The sequence below is a fragment of the Borostomias antarcticus genome (genome assembly GCF_949987555.1).
Source record: "Borostomias antarcticus genome assembly, chromosome: 28".
In the NCBI taxonomy this organism is placed as follows: domain Eukaryota; kingdom Metazoa; phylum Chordata; class Actinopteri; order Stomiiformes; family Stomiidae; genus Borostomias; species Borostomias antarcticus.
The window spans coordinates 3,348,174-3,367,067 of record NC_140261.1 but is presented as its reverse complement, the minus strand read 5'-3'; the positions used below and the strand labels follow the sequence as shown (position 1 = coordinate 3,367,067).

At 41.3% G+C, this 18,894-nt stretch overlaps 2 protein-coding genes across 3 annotated transcripts; both read right to left on the bottom strand.

The window, feature by feature from the left end:
* Positions 1-205: 205 nt before the first annotated feature.
* On the bottom strand, positions 206-8,245 carry smyd5 (SMYD family member 5). Its single transcript, XM_084459470.1, has 13 exons — positions 8,126-8,245; positions 7,280-7,388; positions 6,965-7,104; positions 6,653-6,774; positions 6,074-6,143; positions 5,560-5,664; positions 5,368-5,430; positions 5,142-5,212; positions 4,238-4,344; positions 2,848-2,904; positions 2,640-2,734; positions 2,077-2,147; positions 206-1,209 (listed from the first exon to the last, which is right to left on the bottom strand). The coding sequence occupies exons 1-13, from the start codon at positions 8,216-8,218 to the stop codon at positions 1,077-1,079; spliced, it is 1,236 nt and encodes a 411-aa protein (XP_084315596.1). The 5' UTR covers positions 8,219-8,245; the 3' UTR covers positions 206-1,076.
* Positions 8,246-9,399: 1,154 nt separating this feature from the next.
* sfxn5b (sideroflexin 5b) lies at positions 9,400-17,750 on the bottom strand (the record flags this gene model as incomplete). 2 transcript variants are annotated; one of them, XM_084459422.1, is made up of 14 exons in its annotated part: positions 9,400-9,477; positions 9,696-9,813; positions 10,014-10,099; positions 10,401-10,516; positions 11,482-11,572; positions 11,711-11,776; positions 12,057-12,134; positions 12,242-12,295; positions 12,618-12,643; positions 12,738-12,792; positions 12,916-12,942; positions 13,367-13,444; positions 13,577-13,645; positions 17,694-17,750. In XM_084459422.1, the coding sequence occupies 14 exons, from the start codon at positions 17,748-17,750 to the stop codon at positions 9,400-9,402; spliced, it is 999 nt and encodes a 332-aa protein (XP_084315548.1). The 2 variants fall into 2 exon arrangements, with proteins under 2 accessions (XP_084315548.1, XP_084315549.1); XM_084459423.1 differs by having other exon boundaries at positions 12,078-12,134.
* Between the last annotated feature and the right edge of the window lie 1,144 nt (positions 17,751-18,894).

Below are 18,894 nucleotides of genomic sequence, written 5' to 3'. Positions count from 1 at the left end.
TGCACCATGCAAGATGTAGTCTACATAGGCTAGGCTGTTTTATTGCTTGTTGTCCATTGGTTGTTCTTATCCACATTTTGTACAAATAGCCCACAGCCAAAGCGAAATGAAATATATACAACTTACTTGGAACCAAGATTCAGGGAATGAGACAAAAAAATAACCAACTTTTCCATTTTAAATGGTTTATTCCAGAGTGGTAAAAAATACAATTGCTGGGATCCTCATATTTTGCTGCTGCTCCAATACTGCAGACTGCCTTTGAGTGACTTCAAAAGCAATGCTTTCATTCACTGGTGCTCTGAACGCCAACTGAGTTAATTGAGGTTTACCATGTTTGTCGAGTAACAACAAAACATCGGCAGTGGTGATTATAGTCATTCCTCCTGTATTGATTCATATGTGGGCAGTAGCAGCAATTTCACTCGTGTGGAAAAGTGGCAGAAGAAATGCTCTCCTAAATGAAGGTTGAACGGCTACAGACAAAAACGGTCCTCTGCTCAAGGAGGTTATAAGTCTGTATGATGTCTAGGCTTAACCTTACATAATTGTCATTATCATATGAAAATAAAAATGTTTTGGCTATAATCAGCACTCCTATTAGTACTGAGTACCAATGTAAACACTCATCTGGCCACCTTACTGTAGCTTAGAAAATTAATTTCTTGTACAGTAAGATTGCCTACTCTCAGAATAGAAGTTTGTTGTGTTACAATAGAGGAAACATTGCCTCTAATGTTAGATATTTAACAGTTTGCCATTATTGATATTACACAATGATAAATAAGGACTAGTTAGCAACAATATTTCCATATGAATTTAGAAGTGGGACACATATGCGGACTCAAAAAGCTTCTGTTCAGTCACAAAAGCTTTTTGAGGTGGAACTAAAGCATTTTGGCCAAAGAGTGAAGAGAAATTTTCTTGAAAAAATATGTTACATCTGATGTCCACGTTTGGTGATATGCAAGTTACTCTTTAAGGCTGGTCGTCACTGTAGGGCTTCACAGCTCTCTAGAGTGTGGTGGAGGCTAGTGAGTGCTAGGGTGAGTACAGAAGACGACAGGCTTTTTCCATCAGACGTCCGTCATCTCGTCCTCCATCTCGTCCCCCTCCGTTTCCCCCTCCTCTTCCTCGTCTGAGGTCACGTCCAGGTCATCCATCTGGGAGACACACTTCGGACACGAGCAGACAAACAGGTAGTTCTCCCTGGGAAAGGAATGGTGGTGATGCTTAACTCACACTGCTGCATGTCTCATTTAGAAACATCATCGCGAGGGTAACAGATTGAAGCAAATGTTTTTTTGTTTGCAATGTTCCCTCCCTCTGCGTCTTGGACAAACAAATGCTGCTCGACGCTCGTAACACTGTAAGCATAATATACTGTCAATACAGTGTCTCACACTCATTCATTGGATAGTGCTAGAGCCACTACACTTTCTAAGGATTGAGTTTCAGCATTTCAAGGTGAGGAGTTTGGAGGACACGATATAATAAATACTAGGGGTGTAATGTATTTGTACCGTACGGTACGGGGCTTTCGGTACGGTACAGTCATGTGCCGAGCGACCCGACAGATCATTCGAGCAGATCCATTTCAGTAGACTGACGCAAAATATTTGTCACAGTTGTGACAATGGGCTGTTTCTTAATCGACTCTTGTGAAATAGCGCCACACTTTGAACCTTTCACTCTCTCTGCCATCGCTTCTGTCACTGTGAAAACGAGTCTCCTCACATCGCATGCGTGTTGTTGTTTTTTTTTGGGGGGGGGGGGGGGGGGGGGCAGTGATGCAGCCTGAAAGGTATTGCTTTTTGTAAATAAAATTATATTAAAAAGATTGATTCAACCGGGATGTTTTCCTACCGTTACCCCCCTAATAAATACTGTACTGGCAAAACCAAGAAAGCCTTGGGTGTATGAGCATAAATCAATGATGGATTGACAGCTTGTTGCTCAATGGAGAGCTTAGACAGGTCTCAACACTGGATCCCACCCTGCAACACGAGTGTAAGGGTGAGAGTAGTTTAAGAGTCTGTTGGCGGGATTCATACACAGGGGATTGCAAATGTTTACCTCAGGATTTTGTGTCGGCTATGACGGCTCCTGTCTCGCTGACAGCAGTCCAAGTAACTTATACAGATCTCCTAGAGACGGACAAAGAACAGTCGGGATTGTGTGTAGAAAAGCACATTGACATCTGAAAGAATCCCTCAATCTCTCTTGTTATTGAAGTCGTGCGTCTTATGTTCAACCATCTGAAAAACGACTATAGTTCAAATGCCATTAGCGAGCCGGGTTTGTGGAAGTTCACCCTGTGCCAAGTCTCTCTGCCAGCTTCCACCTGTTAGTAAAAACACTGGAAAGCCTTAGAGTTCGGGCCAAATCGTTAAGCCAGGAACAACATATCTGCGGCTCGCTGACATAACTGTGACAGGCAGATGCTAACTGTGACAGGCAGATGCTAGCTTTCTAAATCTCTCTTCTCTATGAAAGTCTGACAAAACAAACTGCTCCAATCCTCAGAGACTCAGCCTCCTAGTCCCATCTGACAACAGAGCAGACAGGGTGAGACGGGATGTTCCCTCAAATCTGTCCATATCCAGGATTAATCACCAACCACAGCATTCTCTACAGACCTCTCCAGAGCTGATGTCAGTGAGGGCACTGAGGTGAAGCAGGAAGCTGCTGTCTGGGAATGACGCCTCTGCGTTGGGTATGCAGTTATGGTTACCTGCAACAAACAGACAAAACAACTCAATATTAAAGGCTAACAGCCTTTTGACTACAGAAAAAATATGATTGTGCATTGTGGAACCTGGGAGTCAATCTTATAGCAGAACTTACATGAGCTTTGGAGGAGGAAGAGTCCGGAACCCTCACAGTTCAGGAAGTCACCAGTCTCTACAAGGACACAAGAGGACACAAATTAAGTTTAGTGCTGACCTTAAGACATATCAGATTATTCAATTAGATCCATGCAATTTAAGTGCAAGAGACGTATTCACATTTAATCTTAATATGTTACCAGTAGTTTGGTGACATGGATTTATTTCACTATACAAATCTAATAAAGGTTAGCTTTTTTTTCTTTTTTTCCAACAAGTGCACAGTGAACCTGTTGTACCCCACCCATGAATCATGTCGTCAGCATGTACAGTTGTTGAATGTGTAAGTGGAGTGGACATTTCCAGTTTTATGTACAAAGTAGAGCTGTCAATGTTAACACATTAATGCTCGTGATTAATCTGGAAATGTTAACGGGTTAAAAATGCGTAAGGCAAATTAATCATATATTTCAAAATTGACCCCAACTGCCTACCATAATTGCAAACACAAGTGTTAACCTGGATGAATTACTGAAAAACATGTGAAATGCGGATAAATCTGTGTTTCATATGCAGTAATTCAGCCAGGTAAACAGCAGGTTGAGATAACGTGACCGTCCAAGGTAAAGTTGGTTTCATATTGGGCATTCAACAGACATTCACATTCGGCATTTCAGAAAGCTTCCAGGTGGAAGTTTAGATAAAACCAGTTGTTTGCACATATTGCAGTGATGTCTTTCCACCGAAGCAAGTAAAAAAAAAAAAAAAATGAAAAAAAAATCTCTGATTTCTCTAACAAGCCTGGCTCCAGCCCCTGAATCTGAATGTCAGGCTACTAATTTGTCATGCATTTCTTTATTCCAACACCACACTAACACCAAGGGTTGGATTGGGGGTAAATCCCTGCGATATACTCGCGTCATGTCCAGGGGGTGTACTTGTACATCAAGCTGCCTCACGCTACAGAAACAGGAGATAGGCTCCTGCCCTATGGGCCACTGAGCCCGAGAACCATTGGTTCTCAAGGCTACTTACACTAACACCACACATGTAGACTATTTCATCTTCCCCCCAAATACAAGTAAATATTACAATTTTAAACTTGTGATTAATCATGACAGAATCATCACAGCCTATTATTGTGATTAACTCGATTACATGTCATAATCGATTGGCAGCCCTGACACAAAGAAAAATGTACTTGGCAATGGGAAAAATGAATTGTGGGGAGCACCCCCAAGTGGTGGGCTCTGGTACTTGTGTGACAGACAAAGAGACGCATGCACACACAAACTAACATACACGGGTCAATATAATAGCCCCCCACCCCCTTTAGGCGGGGGGCAATGTTACACTGTACTCAAATCTAAGCATGAAGAAAGCATTTGAGAGAAAGGGAAAAGTGTGACCTTTCTCTATGTCCTTGTATAGTTGGTCAATAAAAGAATCCAATTGCTCTCTCTGCTGGCCAGACAGCTCCAGTGCATCACATGCATGAACCCACTGACTCAAGGAGCTGGGAGAAGAGAGAGAGAAAAATACAACATCCACATCAGAAAACCTTAATAATTACCCAGAGTACTACACAAGAGTTACCCAACTAGCCAGAGTACTACACAAGAGTTACCCAACTAGCCAGAGTACTACACAAGGGTTTAATAACTACCAGAGTACTACCCAGAGTCAAATAACTACCCAGAGTATTACACAGAGTTAAATAACTACCCAGAGTATTACACCGAGTTAAATAACTACCCAGAGTACTACCAAGAGTCAAATAACTACCCAGAGTATTACACCGAGTTAAATAACTACCCAGAGAACTACCCAGAATTAAATAACTACCCAGAGTTAAATAACTACCCAGAGCACTACCCAGAGATAAATAACTACCCAGAGTATTACCCAGAGATAAATAACTACCCAGAGTATTACACCGAGTTAAATAACTACCCAGAGTACTACCCAGAATGAAATAACTACCCAGAGTTAAATAACTACCCAGAGCACTACCCAGAATGAAATAACTACCCAGAGTTAAATAACTACCCAGAGATAAATAACTACCCAGAGTATTACAGAGTTAAATAACTACCCAGAGTACTACCGAGAATTAAATAACTAACCACAGTACTACACAAGTTAAATAACTCTGGCTCTGTCGACCAACTAGCATTTTGTACATATCAAATGTTGAGATGAGGAGCTTACCTGGTACCTATGCCCTGTCCGTTAGTCCCCACCAGAGAGAAGAGAGCTTACCTGGTACCTATGCCCTGTCCGTTAGTCCCCACCAGAGAGAAGAGAGCTTACCTGGTACCTATGCCCTGTCCGTTAGTCCCCACCAGAGAGAAGAGAGAGCGGAACCCCTCAGGAGTAAACCACTGAAACACATTCACACATTACAGCATTTTCATGTCTCTTCTCTGGATGGAGAATTTCACACTTGAATGAAGACTTTGTTTTCATGTGAATAAGTACACTCATGCATGTTAATAAGTACACTCATACTGATAGTGAAGAGGTGTCAGATGCATACCCGGTTGAGATGATCGTCGTAAAGTGCTGCTTTAAACAGGCTTTGTAGTAAGACCAGCTGTCCCTACAGAATCAGCAGAGAGAATCAGACTCAAGCCATAAAATTACCTACAGTCTACATATTATTTTATTACTATTGTGATACAACATATCATTTATACGTAGGTATGACCTTTTTCTGAGCTATACTCACTCTGAACTTCTCCCCCAGCAACTTGTGAGCTATCTCCTCCTCCTCGTTGGCCGCGCGGCTACAGAACTGTGCGAACAGCTTCTGCCAGCGCCCTTTGTCTTTGGCCTGCACGACACATTGAACACAAACACGCGTCGCATGTCGGGCTTTGTTCATTGCGACGCCGACTGTTTAAAATGAGGAATGGCCAGATGCTTGTCCAAAGCAACTTACAATAAGTACATTAATCTAGAGCAAGGAAAACAACTATAATACACATCCCAGTCGTCAGTAAAGCTTTCTATAAGAACAATCAAACTTTTTTTCTCTTTTTTTCAACTAAAGAAACCAGGACTGAGTTTCCCAGAGGCATCGTAGCGCTACGTTCATCGTAGCGCTATGATGAACGCCATAGCTTACGATGAACGTAGCGCTACGATGCCTCTGGGAAACTCAGCCCAGGTCATTAGTTGTCTATGGTCCTACAAACTCAAACAGAGATATCCATATATGGTGGCGGTAAGGCCATGCTCACCTGCTTGACAGTGGCCACCATCCTGGCCATCAGCATGATGCTGGAGGTCTCCGGAGGGTAGTGCATACTCCTGGAGAACACATGGTGGAATGATATCACCATACGGACAGAACACAATGTCACTATGACTGAGGCATTTCACAGAGAGCAGGGATGTTAAAAGTTCATCGACTATCGATTAATTGCCGATAAGAATTTACTCGAGTAAGATTTTGTTACTCAATGAATTGTTTGTTAATGGAATGGAATGGACGAACGTTATCAACGGGAGTTGCGTAAAATGTAATCATGATTTAGGGTATGACTCTGCACATGAGGGTGCCACGCCATGTAATGAAGGCTAATTGGGATGCCGGGACATTTCAACGACACAGCGGAAGAAGACACAAAAATGATGCGCGCAAAGCTCAGTCCAGCGCGGGACGTTGTTATCAATTAATCGACTATTGTTTTTTAAGGTTAATAGTTATCGATTAATGAAATTCCTTGAAATTTGCAACCCTAATAGAGTGTATGTATATATATATATATATATATATATATACACACATACACACATATACACACACACCCATTCACCTCCATGCATCCTGTAGTTTGCTCATGGGGTGGTCTGGATCCTCATGCGGGGAGCCCAGACACAGGGCCCGGTGGTATTGGTCAGCTGCAGCCTGCCTGCACTCAGCACTACAGTACATCACCTGTAGGGGGAGCCAAAACCTCATTAAAGCCCATAAAGAAACACAGCTACAGCCATCATTGACATTTAGCCTATTGTTTAGGCTAGGTGATAAGAGGGCATGTGTGAAAACATAATTTTCACCAAATCAGATATAGGTTATTGAGAGAGAAATAGGAGTTCAGAAGAACATTTTCTTCTATGAGACTTGCCTGGCATTGGGGGCAGCCTTGGTGCAGCTCTGGGCGCACTCTGCACAGCTCGGGGTGGGGCAGGCTGAGACCAGGCATGCCGCTGAGTCTGCGGGCGTTCTCCTCTGCAGTCTCCAGGGCACGCAAGCAGTAGTCGCATGCTGGACCCCACCCAGAGGGGAAGAGACGTGAATTAAAATGTGACAAAATGTTAACAGGACAAAGACCCTTAAGGTTCCATTTCATCATAGAGAGTTCACTTTACCTTGTAGGCAAGCCTGAGGAAAAACTAAACCATCTTTCTCCCATGTGTTATTCAAAGCAGAAGAGCCTAACCTTTGTATTTGTACAAGGCGTTCCATAGGAACTGGGCAGAGACAAGAGGGCGCTCTATGAAGATGGCATCTCCCTTCTTTATGTTCTTCTTGGCAAATAAGCCTTTGCCCTAAAGAGAAAAGAAAACATAGCTATAGCTAATCCATTTGAAGTAATTGGTGGTCACCATGTACTGTCTTGAGAACTTTCTTTGAGAATGTGTGCCAACAGTCTGATCCTAATGTCGCAAGAGCCAAGCATGATAATTAACTGTTTTCAATCAATCAATCAATCAATCAATCAAAGCTTTATTTGTATATTGCAGCACAGTAACGTTAGTTACCAGGCAAACCAAGAGGTGATCTAACTGGCTAACAGTATGCAGCTGTGGTAGTTACAGTAGCTAGACAGCTTTTAGCTAGCATTGAGTAAGTAGATGACCTCCATTTCAGAGATGTTTTATAGACTGATATATAACCCTAACACAAACCAGCTGTGCATGTATGGTAGGCAAGGCAAGGCAAGTTTATTTATATAGCACATTTCAGCCACAGGGCAATTCAAGGTGCTTTACATGAGACATTAAAAGCATCAAAACAAAAAGCAAGACATTATAGACATTTAAAACAAAAGGTAGCCACGTAGCGAGCACGTTAGTGGTCAGCCTGCTCCCAGCTGTCATGCAGCCTGATTGACATCTCGCGTGGTTTCGCTAACGTTACCCAGCTGTCAATGCAGCCTGATTGACATCTCGCGTGGTTTCGCTAACGTGAGCTGGCTAGCAAGAGCTACTTGGCACCCAAAGACAAAGTAAAAGGCAATTGACTACGAGGAGTCAACTCAGATTAGTCATCGTGTGCATATTACCTTGATCTTGTCGATGAATCGGACTTCTACACAACTGGTAACCTTTCCAGGGTCCACGCAGAGAGAAAACATGTCATCTTGGGGAGCAGCCATCTTCAAAATAGCTTGCTAGCCTTTTCCCTTTGAACTTTGACCCTGGTGTTGTCAAGACAAGAACGACGTCGACCTCTAGTGGTCACAAGCAGGTCAACATACTTATTACAATGTTTTAGTGGAATGTCTATCCTGAAAAGAACACAAAAGACTTAACATTTCTTTAGATCAGCTTGCTCAATCGGGTCCATATCTTTGTTAAAAAGTGTAGTATTTTTTTTTTTTTTTTTTTAATAAACAGGTAAGGACACAAAAGAGTCTTAGAGGTTTATTATTCATATATTATGAAATATTTTGATATATGCTACTGAATTATAGTAGACATAATACAGTTTGAGCGTCATAAAATCTATTCACATTGTGCACTGGGTTACAGTTTATATTTTAGTACAATATATCAGAGTAATAATAATGTTATATACAAGCAAAGCATTTCTGTGCAAAAATCAATTATTCAAGAGTTGAACAGTCAGTCAGTACTGTTATTGAGATTGCCGCAATGCATTAAAATTGATTTTTACATTTTGAGTGGCAGAAAACCAATTCACAGTGTATAATGGGTTACAGTTTAGTTGTACAATATATCCAAGTAATAATGTTACGACAATCAAAGCATTTCTGTGCAAAAAAAACTTCAAAAAAGTTCATCAGTCAGTCAGTACTGTTATTGCAGTAACCTTGACCGTAATGCATTAAAATAGATCTGTAATACTTAAAAAGTAATTCCTTACTTACTTATTTCCATTTTTCCGTCAAGATATAGTAATTTGCCCTTTCAAGGCATGGCAAAACTATCAACTGGACTGAGTGATACAAAATAATTGACTTCATGAAGATAATAACCATCAAAGTTAAGCATAACTTGTTTTCATCGCATCACCTATTGAAAAACCTAGTGATATACTGTACAAAGCACCTTCACATGTTCCCTGCTCATAATGTTTATTACTTTGACTGTTAATTTTGTTTCTCACAATATCTACAGTGTCATGTTTCATTTTCACATTACGTGGAATCTATTAGATTAAAATCATGAATCTGCTCGCCGCTGTATTAATGCATTAGAAAGTGCCCGGGCCTGTTGACAGGTTTTCGTGGAGAGACCTGGGGTGACAGGTATTGATTTGCATCCCTGGTTCTGCTGGTGTCTTCCACAGCTCTCCACTCTGAGGGAACATCCATCACAACCCCTTGTTGTAGGTCACCACCTTGCTATCTGTTGCCATGGCAATCTCAGGCTCAAGGTGAGCCACTTCCATCTGTGGAACCGCAGAGAGAGAGAGAGAGAGAGAGAGAGAGAGAGAGAGAGAGAGAGAGGTTACACACAGGTCTAGCACTTTGGTCGTGAGTCGAGTGTCGCTTAAAAGGCCTTCAGAGTCATGTGGAATGGAAAGTGAAGGAGCAACATGACAAGCGAGGTCTGTGCTACACTCCTGACCCAGCTGTCAAGGCTAGCACCCGAGGCAAGCAGCAGTACCTCAGACATCTGGGGGAAGAGGCTGATGGCCAGGGGCAGGGAGAGGCTGAAGGTAGCCAGGCATACCAGGCTGTGGATTGGCAGCAACAGCCTCCGATTGCTCTGCAGGAATGGGAGTCTGTGGAATATAGCCTATATATTAAATACTTGTACTATTTCAGCACAAGCATGCAATAAGTACAATCACAACAGGATGCATCTAGAAGGCTGGAATGTCAACACCCTCCAAAGCTATTATTAACACAATTGGTTTTGAGCCTTTGTAAAAAAGCAGTAATAGAGTAGATGATATGATAGACCTAGGTATTCATTACACACCTTTCTAGGTATGACATGACGATCGGGGGGAGTACGAAGATTGGCATTGGAAGGACCACTCGTGTAAAGGCTGTCTCCATAATTGCCTAGAAAAAAACAGGAACATTGTGCACACGCTTCATTTCAAATGTTGCAACGTGTTGGATTAAATGTCCTCTCCCAGGAGATCTGCTAGAAAAGGCTGATGAGAAAAAATGTGAGATGAGCACGGCATGGCGGATACCCAGGCCAACGTGTAAGCGAACAGAATCCACAGATTAAAATGATGGATGTTATAAAACGGTAAAAAAGTACAAGATACATCCGTTGTACATGTTCAGTAAATTTCTGTAGGTTCTGGCTCCTCAGACCCGTAGCAACAACAGCATAAGAGAGCAGGTAACTCACACGCTTGGCAGCGATCTTGGAGGAGCCCACCACGTTACCGTTGCTGTCCAGCACGTTGATGCCCTCCGAAAGCTCATTATGTCTCATCAGACCCACGTTGCATATATTGGCACTGGCTGAGAAGAAGAGAATGGTAAATGGTAAATGGACTGCACTTATATAGCGCTTTTCCACCTTAGCGGCACTCAAAGCGCTTTACAATGGCCTCTCATTCACCCATTCACACACACATTCACACACCAATGGCGGTAGCTGCCATGCAAGGTGCTAACCTGCTCATTCGGAGCAATTTGGGGTTAGGTGTCTTGCTCAAGGACATTTCGTGTGGACAGTCGGAGCTGGGATTCGAACCACTGACCCTTCGATCATTGAACGACCCGCTCTACCAACTGAGCTACAGCCGCCCCTGAGAAGACAAACTAGAGGAGCGACAGTGACACACGGATTTGCAGCAAGGAATCAGTTCAATAACGGTGTGGTCAGAGGATTCCACTGTAGCAGGTGAAGTCGACAGAACATCAAGCACAGGGAGGACAAAGACATGATCCAGGTTTAGATGGAGTAACCTTTTGAACATGCCATCAGATTATTGGACATAGATGAAGGTTGTGTGAGGCTAGCTCCCAGTGCCAATGCTGGTTGGAAACGGAACTCAAGTTAGCATTGTGTTTGGTCCCTTAGCTGAATAGTTGTGGTTTGTTTCTATGTTGTGTTTGGTCCCTTAGTTGAGTAGTTGTGGTTTGTTTATATGTTGTGTTTGTTCACTTAGTTGAGTAGTTGTGATTTGTTTCTATGTTGTGTTTGGTCTGTGCTGCAGAACTACTGCACAGTGAACCATAACAATACGCATCATAACATCTTATGAGCCTGCAAAAGTCTGTCTCCTCTGACAGCAATCTATCTGCAGATCTTGTTAAAGGTGATTCATCCCAGTGAGGACCAGAGTGTATTCATAGCTCTAAGAATATATAGAAGGACCTAAATACAGAAGAGGACAGAGAGTTGTCACTCTCTCCAACCCGAGCTCCTACTGAACTGTGTTAAATGAGTAGTAGTGATCTACGGTTCCATGAACACATACCCACAGCAGGAAAGGGGACCAGTCTCTGTATGATCATACGTGTTGCTGGGCTCAACCTGTTGGCTTTCTGAATCAATATATTCAACCCCACCTACGGAAACATAATAATACGATCTCAATGAAAAAGTCATGGACTGTGTTATTACAGTATCATGTAATAACTACACTGCGCAAATATTTGCTTAAAATATTTGTGTGATTATAATGGTGATGTTTAACAAAGACTCACAGCAATGGAGACAGCACTAGACACAGCCCCTGCGTATCCTTGCAGAAACTTGGATGTCGGCGTAGGCTGATGTGATAACAAAGAAGGAAATTATGGAAATGAAATGACTTGATTCACTTGGCCTCTGCCAACCTCTCTTTCATAGTTACATAAGATTGACTATCTGTCCATCAAAACACTTTCTGTATGCCTCCCCCAATAGCACTGGATACAGAACATGGCATTGAACCCATTTCATGGTAGAAGGTCCTGTTGCCATGAAAACAGCTCTGTGTGGTAAAAGACCTTTCAGAGAACTGAACTGCAATTAAACTTTAATGGAAATCAAGCTGTGAACATCCACAATCTGTCTAGACTCTGTGAGTACCTTGGTAGCATTGCGGTTTGAGTAGTTAACACAGGCATTGTGACTCTGGTTCAGCCACTGAAAGGAGAAAATCATGCTGTACTTTAGCAGAATCAATTTGATGCCACAAGTATGTGCAATTACATAGTACTGCAAACATTAAAGTCACCTATTTATGACTTTACCTGCCAGATAATGGTGGACACCACAGTCTGGTTTGGAAGGAGCAGACCAATGACCTAGATTATACCAATGAGTGTATGTGTGTGTGTGTGTGTGTGTGTGTGTGTGTGTGTGTGTGTGTGTGTGTGTGTGTGTGTGTGTGTGTGTGAGAGAGAGAGAGAGAGAGAGAGAGAGAGATACTTTATTTATCCCAGAGGGTAAATTGTTGAATATCCAACACCACTAGTGACATCTACTGTACCAATAGAGCCATTCATGATAGTGTGTTATGGGAATGGCCATAACATATGGATGGTAACATACAGTAGTCAACTTCAAGGAAAAAGTTGAATGTTGCATGTAGATACACATGAAACTATGAGGTAGGTTAGGACTTACAATTGGTGTTCCAAATGGCACATAACCTGTGCGGTGCAAAAAGTATAATCAAAGCAAAATATAAGCAAAATTAACTGGGAAAAGTATAATTCTGGTGAAGATCTTCATCTGAAATCATACCTGACATTCGGAATGGCATGAAGATCTTCTCTCCGGTGTCAGGATGAATGATGGCCTGCATTCAGACGGGTCATGAAATCATCCTCATGTGGTGAAGAGGAAGATGTATGTGTATGGGATCTGAGTTGAGAACTACTAGAATTGACTTACTTATTGTTGCAGACCTGCAAAAACTTACCTGCTTGACTTTTTGTGCTTTCCAAAGCTGTCGAGTCGAAAACCACAGTTAAAAAGGAGACATTTCTTGGAATATAGAAAACAGTGAATTATAACCCACAACTTCATATGGGTGTGACAACATTAAAGGTACCCAACGAAACGTGAATCAAAACAATCCGTTCTTTGTTTATTTTCGAAATTCCTCAATTATATGGTTCCTTGTAGTCTAATAAACATATTGAATCACTTGAATGTATTTCCTACCTTGTAATTTCTTCGCAAAATTATATTTAGCTAATGTTTTGAAAACAACAAAGATGTGTGAAATGTCACTATTATGTGCTCCGTGTATTGACGCAATGACGTAGTACGCGATTTTCGGGGACCACCTTCTCAAATTTGCTCTAGAGTGCATACTAGTGGTCAAAAACTACATTGCGTACCTTTAAGTCTGATGACAAAGAGCTCACCTGTAGATCTGACACCCCTGGTGGAAGAGTCCCATGTTTGAAATCATCCAGCAGTTTCACACATTCGTTGAGTCGTCTCTACAGGGATAAGAGTCATATATGAGTGAATAACAATCAAGAACACAACAAATCAACAAAACAACAACAAAATAGAGCTGAAAATGAAAGGATCAATGTGTTGCTGCTTCTATGTTTTCAACTATGCTGTACCTCAGACACAAAGAGGGTGCTGGGATCAATGATGTCCACAAAGTGTCTCAGTCGACCAAGGAATGAACTCTAGGAGACAGAAAGGAACTAGTTCATTCTTTATGAGAGAGATAAGGTTGATGCCTCATCATATAAAACACAACATTTCTCTATCTTCTGTCAATAACACTGATGCAGAATAACAAGGGAAAAGGAGAACACAGAGGAAGTCAAAACATCTGCTATGTTCAATTGATTTAGTGATGCCTCATTTCACATGGTTTGATGTGGAAGCGTTTCTTCAATGCTGAACTGCATTGTTTTTTAGGTCATAGACTAACCACACTATTTCGGGAAGGCAAAGCGATATTGAACGGTCCTTTGACTACTACTGCACAGAACTGTTGAGATTTCTGTTTTTCCACCCCTTTAACAATCAACAGTAGTACGGTCTGTGCCAACAGTTGCAAAGGCCTGATCGCATGCATGCCAAGAGTCTCTTTGGTAAACCAGATGGACTGAAACATGGCAGCTTCAATCAGATGCCTCCAGGTCATCTATAACTAGCAGTGAAAGAGAATATAGGGGAGACCAAGCAATGTATAGCTGAGTACCTAGGACTAGAATGAGGAACTGATTAGCACTGATAAGATACTGTAAGGACAAGCAATTACACAAATTCCAATGCACTGTACCTGTACCCGTACTTGTTAGACATGGCAAATAAAACTAGCACTTTGAGCTGCATTTATTTGTATGAAAGGTGCTATACAAATACAGTTTATAATAATAATAACAATAATTATTATAATTATTATAATTATAATTATGAATAATCATTAATAGTCATAATCATAATTATTACTTGTTATTGTTATGGTTATTACTGTTATTATTATTAATATTAATAGTATTATGTCTCTCCATTTTGCGTATGCTAAAATGATCAGGTTTTAATTTAATCAAAATCCACAAACCCTAAGACCATAGAAATGAATACTTCTTTGTTGTTCATTAATTCAAGGTCTGTGGGGTTGTGGAGGCTGGGATAGAGGCAGCCTCCGTGTGATAAGACTGCATTCATTATTTATGTGTTACAGCTCTCCAGAGAATGAACACACACACACACACACACACACACACACACACACACACACAGCTAGTAGAGATGTATCACTGCAATTCAAGAGAAAGAGAGATTTATGCTGATTCAAGAGCTGGCCTAATTTTAACTGCTTTCAACCTGGGAGGAAGGTTTTGGTGTGAATAACTTTTAGGTTGCGTTCACACCTAAAGGTGTTTTCTGATTCTAATGAATGCAAGTATTATACATTGTTTCAACGTTCCAGCTGGTCTAGTTTTGGTTCATAAAGGCTAATACTCAAATGCTCCAGAAATTGTAAACAAAATCCATGTGGTTGGAAATGCTGTTCAGTTATTGGGCATTTTGGGTGTTTATGGTGATTTGTGCCAAAATGCCATGCTTGTGAAGGGATATTTTACAAATAGATGATTTGCACACGCATGCAAATAATTATACATTTTGAGCAAAGGAAAGTCTATGCTATATTGTACTCAATAAAAATGTATTTGCATGTTTGCTAAAGTCCATATCGCACAATGGCTGTGATCACGCCATTTTCTTCCTTGGTCTGTGTACACTCAAAGTTTGCCTCTGCGCTCACTCAACCATACCTCCATGCGCTGACACTGAATTTTGTCATAAAAATAACACCACAGCGCAGGCAAGGAGGCATCTGACTAGGGCAGCTTCAACCAAAGAAAATCTTGGTTCCGACCAAACTAATTCGGGCACTTTTAATAAAAGTTAAAATAAATAGGCCTATCTTTTTTTTTTAACCCATAAAATGGCACGCTTCAGGTGACTGCTCCAAATGGTGTTCACACCAGCAATGGACCGCTCCAGAGCTCCCTTAGCAGACCGAGACCACCTCGTCCAGGCGGACCAGAGAACGGTTGGTAGATCTGCACCCAAGTTCGATTCCGGCGTTCACACCGTCCAAATGAACCGCACCAAGGGGTTTGTTTGGTTCAACCGCACTAAACAAGTGTGGTGTGAACGTGACCTTAGGTGACCCATCCCTCCCATCCCTCCCAATGATTTAATTAAATTAAATGCACTGGTATCATATACTTTAATTTGATCATAATCATAATCATCTTTATTGTGGGCCTATAGTAATAATCCAAATGATAACATGTAGCCTAGGCCTACATAATGGCATGACAAATGCACTCTGCACTCCCAAAATGCTAAATGTAGCCAATAAAGGGTAAAAAGGATTACAACAACAATATGAAGCCTATTTTCAACTTTTAGGCTAGACATTGTGGGACTTTGTTCATAAAACAAACAATGACCTGTCCAGCAATCGAAGTCAGCCCTACATCTGACCTCATCTCGTTTGTCCCCTGCTATTTTCACAGAATACAAACTAGTTGGCGTCTAACTGCGCTGCGCAAAGATGGGTGCACTGGAAAAGAAAGACCTTTTTTAACCCATAAAATGGTTCACTTCCCGTGATTGTTTGGAATGGTTTTCACACCAGATATGGGCCGCTCCAGAGTTCACTTGACAGCAGAGCGATAACACCTCGTCCAGGCGGACCAGAGAGCGGTTGTTTGGTCCGCACCAGAATTCAATTCCTGCGTTCACACTGCCCAAACGAACTACAACACGGGGTCTGGGTCTGGGGTCACGGGGTCAACCGGATTAAACAAGGTTGGTGTGAATGCACAGAGTTTTTTTCCAACTCTTTTTTTGGTGTTGTTGTTTTTGAAATGAAGGCATTTCACAATTTTCAAAAAACATAAATCACATATTGCCCACTGTGAACACATGGACACAGTGACTAAACATCTGTGGTAATGATTAACACACAACACAAAGCATGTGTGGATCACATCACCAACACTGTGGTCAACACTGTGGACTATTATGGGATGGGAACCCTGCAATATCCTGTGTGAATTGCTATCATCAGTTATCTATTAAGGGGATGGTGGTGTGGGGGGGGGGCTTTGCTACTAAAACTTTGGTATTGCACTGATACTCCAGGATGAATTTAGATCAGATCAACAACTATCACACATTGTACAGTATATGCCCAGAGACAACAACTAATCCAAAAACTCTTATTAAAACGTATTGACTTATAGTGACAATAATTTGGACTTTGCTCAAAGCTGTTTCAACAAGTAAATCATTTCCTTGACACTTATTGTGGTCAAAGTACAGTATAGGCTATTGTCCAGTGGTCCACTTCTAATGGAAGTCTTCAGACATTTTAATCCACTTAATGAACGGCAGTCATATTCGTTCCCAGCTAATTGAGCGTTACAATTTGAGCCAATGTGAAGGTCACACCATCTCGTTGAGATGACCAAGGCTAATTCACTGCTCTGGATGGAAAGTTGAGGGATGTACTAAAGATGTGGATGGACATGCCTATTCATCTTGCACACATTCTTCAATAGGGATGGCCCAGATTTACGGAAGTTGCAGTGTTTGGGTAGCCTCTAAAATATGCATATTCAAGCATAAACTAAACGTTTTTTGTTGTTGTCTCAAACATGGTAGATAATAATGCAATAATTACCAGACATCAAAATGCCATTCATAGCATTTCTAATTTGACCCCTTTGATAAGCACATATGATGGACTAAAAATAACAAACCTGTAGCAAAATATACAATGGGGCCTTTGTTCATGTAAAATATGAACCATGAATAAAATAAAACCATGAAATGAAACCATGTAAAATATTTGACAGTAATAATTAGCCTCATTGAACAGAATTATAGAAGAGGTCCTTGTGTCCGTGTCCCTCAGTAGCCTCTCGAAGCAGCATCCTCAGGTCCGATTACGAAACGGGAACCAACTAAAAACTCTTATCTCCATCAATTGACAATCGTGCGACGCTACTTACTTGCTTGTGTAGAAAAAAATAAAGAGGTTGACAAAGAGTAACAAATGTGTCGAGCATCAGTAGGATAATAACTTTCCCCAAAAAGTATAAGCGAGCATCATTTGCAGTCATGAGTGTATTTTTGCAGCCGAAAAAATGACAAACAATGTGATTTCCTAATGATAAAAAGTCAAATTATATGCATTACCTGATCATATCGAGGTCTTCCCAGCTGGAATGCAGGAGAGGCTGCAGATTCCGCCATGACAGCGAATAAGTTATTTATTAATGAAGTATATCATGAAACGGATTTTTAAGTAGCCTACAACTACTCCAACGTGAAACTATGCGTCGCGACGTCCGATGGGATGTGTAGTTTTGGTCTTGTCGAGTTTCATAGCGAAAGTTGAACGAGATGACTACACATCCCAAATCGATTACCTGGAAAAGGGCAGTGCATAAGGGTTATAGCCTGGAGATGCAGAGGGTCTTCTGACCCGGTTTTTCAGTTGCTTTAGTGTAGCCTACTGTAAGCATGCAGGTAAATCATTGTCCAGGGCCATTGCAATGAACAGTAATAGCCAGCTGTAGCCTCTGACTGGCTTGTCTTGTGAGATGGATTCCTCCAAGATAAATCTTCATGAGGACATTACTTTGTTGGCCATGGGGCATAACAGTGCAATACCAATAACTGCATTGAATTTGATGTAGGCCTGCCTAAGCCAAACAACCAAATTATCAGGTGTTGCCCTTGGAAAAAAGTATACTGTACCCTTTCATTTCAATTGTTTTGGGTATTATTAAGACTAATCAATGTCAGTGTTTGGAAGATATGTTCCTAAATTCATCAGTGCTCTTGGTTGTGTGCTCTGGACACATCAATGATGTTCCGTTCCGTTCAGTGGGTGTTTTGGGTCTAAAGAAAGAGCAATATCTGACTGTACAGTATACTGTACTACTGTACCTGGGGTGTCTTTCTCCATTCATTGACACCAGATCAACCTTTGAATCCATTCTGGTTATAAAGTTACAGACAAGCACTGTTCATGGAGAGCAAGAGATGTGAGTGGTCCGCTTCAGATACCGTTCAATGTCTAACCTGTCTTAGTACTGCAGTAAGAGCATTTTTTAGTGTACACATTGAAAGCTTATACTGTACTCAACCAATTTTCTGATAAAGGAAATGTAAAGAAAAAAAAAATCACAGAAACATATTCTGTGATGTTTAAGGGGTCCTTGCAAAAAAAAAAAAAAAAACTCTAAATCAACTGTAAGACAAAAGACTACATGCATCCATGCATAACCAGCAGGTTCCCAGTCACTTGACTGCTCTCTACTGAACGAGAAAACGAATGCTTCCAGTGCTCTCTAGTGGAGAGCAAACAGTCCTGTAAAAACAAACTGCTCTC

Coding starts and splice junctions, on each gene's coding strand:
- smyd5 (XM_084459470.1), bottom strand. CDS start 8,218: ATGGCTGCTCCCCAAGATGACATGTTTTCTCTCTGCGTGGACCCTGGA. Junction 7,389..8,125: donor GATTCATCGACAAGATCAAG/GTAATATGCACA, acceptor TTTTCTCTTTAG/GGCAAAGGCTTATTTGCCAA. Junction 2,735..2,847: donor CTTCCTCCTCCAAAGCTCAT/GTAAGTTCTGCT, acceptor TGTTTGTTGCAG/GTAACCATAACTGCATACCC.